This window comes from Mustela nigripes, chromosome 1, assembly GCF_022355385.1.
Source record: "Mustela nigripes isolate SB6536 chromosome 1, MUSNIG.SB6536, whole genome shotgun sequence".
NCBI classification, from domain to species: domain Eukaryota; kingdom Metazoa; phylum Chordata; class Mammalia; order Carnivora; family Mustelidae; genus Mustela; species Mustela nigripes.
The window spans coordinates 23,365,889-23,369,436 of record NC_081557.1 but is presented as its reverse complement, the minus strand read 5'-3'; the positions used below and the strand labels follow the sequence as shown (position 1 = coordinate 23,369,436).

Here is a 3,548-nt window from a genome sequence, read left to right as displayed (position 1 = left end):
AAAAGCAAATGATAGTATTTATGAGATGCTAAAACTGATGAACCAGTTTTATTGTATAGAATTTCCTTTTTATTTTTAAACAAAAATAGTGTTTAAAATGATAATGAAAGGACAAATATGATTATCACAATTACCATCCTCAGGCTAATCACTTAAATACTCTGATCTTTAAATACTGCTCTGCTTAAATTATTATATTGGAGTTTTGATCTGTAATACGGGTCTACTTGACAAAAAAAATGAAGGAGAAGGAATATAAGAAGAAATGTTTGTTCAACAAAGAAGTAAGGGAGGGGAAAAGGAAGGGAAAAAATTGCTGAAACAAAATGTGACAGGGGAGGATGGGCAGATCAATTATTTTTGCTTTGGTCAACTTAGATGATTATAATTTGGGGGTGGGGGGTTGTTTTCTCATGAGCCTTAATAGTTTGCTTTATAGCCCAGGATGAAGTCAGTCCAGTTTTGCTTCCTTTTCTGTTGCTGGAGAGCAATCTGCTGCAAGAGCTGTGAGCTTACCAACATCACCATCACAGTGGAAAAGGAGGAATGTCGCTTCTGCATAAGCATCAATACCACATGGTGTGCCGGCTACTGCTACACCCGGGTAGGAACTCTGCTTTGCTGGAAGTGAGGTGCTAAGGGTCTGTCCAAGGCAGGCTTCATTAATTCCCACCTGATGGATATTAACCTTCCCAAGTAATAGCCATGAGTCCCTTAGTCAATACTGTCTATGTTATGATTGGAGTTAAATACTGTGATATCAACTACATGTTTGGGCTTGGATTTGATTAGAGTAAATCTAACAAAGCATCAGATTTGATCTGATCAGCTTGGCAATATGCCAACTCTGCACTTCCAAAAAGAAAGTAGTGCTAGGATAGATTTTACATATAGAGAGATAAACTTATAAGCATACATATACTTAACAATAGAAGATCTACCATTTTCCCCAAAAGCCATTTTCTGTAATTGAAGCCCTATCTTTGCAACAGAGATAGTATCAAAATGTATTTTTCCAAGCCACATAAAAACACAAATAGACATATAAAAAATGTCTTATTTGCCCACCCGATTACAAACGGCAACAAGCAGCCTCAGAACACAGTCCATACTTGCAGACTACTAGAAAAGGAATCAGAGAACCCACTCACTTCTTCATGCCATTGAGAAAACCAAGGCATAGAAGCATAAAACCACTAGCTTATTTTCACACAGGTTCTTGGCATTAATCCAAGAAAAGTTTCTACCTTGTTTTCTTTACTTATTTCTCCTATAACACCGGGTTATCCATGCAAAATTTCATTCTATAAACTGAAATTGAAAGTAACAACTTTTTAATGAAATATATTTTATTATGTGGTAAATGAGTTTGATCAACAGACCTGATAGCATGATATTGAAATAAATTAAACAGCAATGCCAATTTCTTCCCTTGATGCAAATAATTTTACTAGAAACCATTGGAACAGACCTGTCCTACCTGGATTAATAGTTTTCATATGCAAACTGTATATACTTTGAAACTGATAGACCTATAAAATATATACAGCATTTAAGGCAAGGAAATATCTACAAGACAGTGGAATATTTAAAATTTTCCATGTGACCTCAAAGTCATATTAAGCTTAGCATTGCCCTTTTTTCTTAGATCTTTTGGCTGTTTATAAACACACAGGGACAATGTATTTGGAAACATTTTCTGAGAAACTGAACTTCAGTGTTTTATGGTTTATGTTGTCATTAACATAGTTTTTGAGTAAGTACAAAAATCAGCTTAAAATTTCTGCTATAGCTCTATTTCATCATTTTTCTATGTTGATAAAGTTTCTCTATAGTTTGAGAAATATTTAAGATTTGATATAGACATAAGGAGTAATAAAAGGAATGATATATATTCTGTAAGATTTCCAGAACCAAGAAATATAGTAGAGCATATAGGACATTTATGAGATCATATTTCCTTGGTTAGGAATTCCTTAAGTGAGCTTTAGTGGGTAAATGCTAGAGCAAGCAGTATTAAATTCCATCTCATTTTGATTATGCTAAATAGAAACTTCTGGAATATTTTAGCCCAACTCTCTCCTTTTTAAACTCCACAGGATCTAGTGTACAAAGACCCAGCCAGGCCCAACATCCAGAAAACATGTACCTTCAAAGAGCTGGTGTATGAGACCATGAAAGTGCCTGGCTGTGCTAACCAGGCTGAGTCCCTATATACATATCCAGTAGCCACTGAATGTCACTGTGGCAAGTGTGACAGCGACAGCACTGACTGCACTGTGAGAGGCTTGGGGCCCAGCTACTGCTCCTTCAGTGAAATGAAAGAATAAAGAGCAATGGACATTTCAGGTGACCTACTCTTTTCCTGAAGGACCAAGATATCAAGAAGTCTGTGTGTATACATGTGCCCAGGCTGCTAACCACTTAGGGTCACGGATCATTAGACCCTCATCCCTGCTTTTTTTGGCAGAGGAGGAGCGCCAGAAATTATGAATGCTGGGGCCAGGATCCTGTCACCACTCAACACTCAACCCTCTATACCTAGGTCTGGTTCCATAAATTTTATTCCATCTTACATAACTTACAGACATGTGGGTGCTTTCCTACCTAATATTCTTAGAAATCCTCTCAGGCAGCCCTTGCTCTTAGAGATATAGTTACTTCGGCCCAGAAGGAGGAAGTGAGATGGGAATGGGTCAGAGTACTAAAAACAGCATTTTCTTTAGACTGTTGAGCCCTCAAGAGCAGAACCAGCATCTTCAAAATTGTAGTCTCAATACCTAGCACCTTGGCTGAAATTTAGTTAAGAAAGTCAACAATGACTTCCTTAAGGGTGAGGATAGGAGACACTAAAAGAGGATGTTGGAGGCTGGCTGATGAGGCTGCTCTCAGCAACGCCAACCAGTCCATGGAAGTAGGGGCATTAGCTCCACCTTACCTCTCCTCCTGTGTCACATGGAGGACTGAAATAGGTTTCATCCTGCTGAACTGCTCAGTTCATATGGGGGTTAAAAGAGCTCAGAATTTCTAAGCTATTATTATCAAGCCCTTTAGTTAAGGGCAAAACCAAGAAATGTTAATATGGGCTAATTTTCCCAGGCGCACATCTGTATCATCTTTTAAACAAATTGAACAAATACTGTCAGGCTCCTACAAAACTTCCTTTGGGAAGAAGGAAAACAAACAAAAAACTGTATCACCCTACCCTCCAGGCTAGGAACCACTCCTTTGGAGAGAGGTAGATTTTAAAACAGATGAAAGCAATTTTGTTAACTTAGTCCATTTATCTTATCTACAAATACATTTGTATGAAGAAATAGCTTTTTTAGAAAGAATTAGTTGGGGGAGGGTAGAAGGAACTGCCTGTTTTCTAGAATCCTCTGTATATGAGTCTTTTCTTTTGTCTATTCATGTTCTCCCAATTCTGTTTCTTTCAAGAGGATAATTATTAAAACTATTTCAAAAAAAAAAAAACTATTTCAAGAGTTTTTTTCTTTTCAAGGTGTAACCTCTCTTAGTTATGTACTTTTTCATAGTCATATTGTTTA

The 3,548-nt window shown here is 37.1% G+C and overlaps 1 protein-coding gene across 1 annotated transcript; it reads left to right on the top strand.

Moving 5' to 3' along the window:
- Positions 1-445: 445 nt before the first annotated feature.
- FSHB (follicle stimulating hormone subunit beta) lies at positions 446-2,330 on the top strand. The gene is made up of 2 exons (XM_059388457.1): positions 446-604; positions 2,100-2,330. The coding sequence occupies exons 1-2, from the start codon at positions 446-448 to the stop codon at positions 2,328-2,330; spliced, it is 390 nt and encodes a 129-aa protein (XP_059244440.1).
- Positions 2,331-3,548: the final 1,218 nt, after the last annotated feature.

Bases quoted from the DNA above. Each gene is read 5' to 3' on its own strand.
- FSHB (XM_059388457.1), top strand. From the start codon at position 446: ATGAAGTCAGTCCAGTTTTGCTTCCTTTTCTGTTGCTGGAGAGCAATC. The intron at 605-2,099 runs GTAGGAACTCTG...TAAACTCCACAG, and splicing joins CCGGCTACTGCTACACCCGG to GATCTAGTGTACAAAGACCC.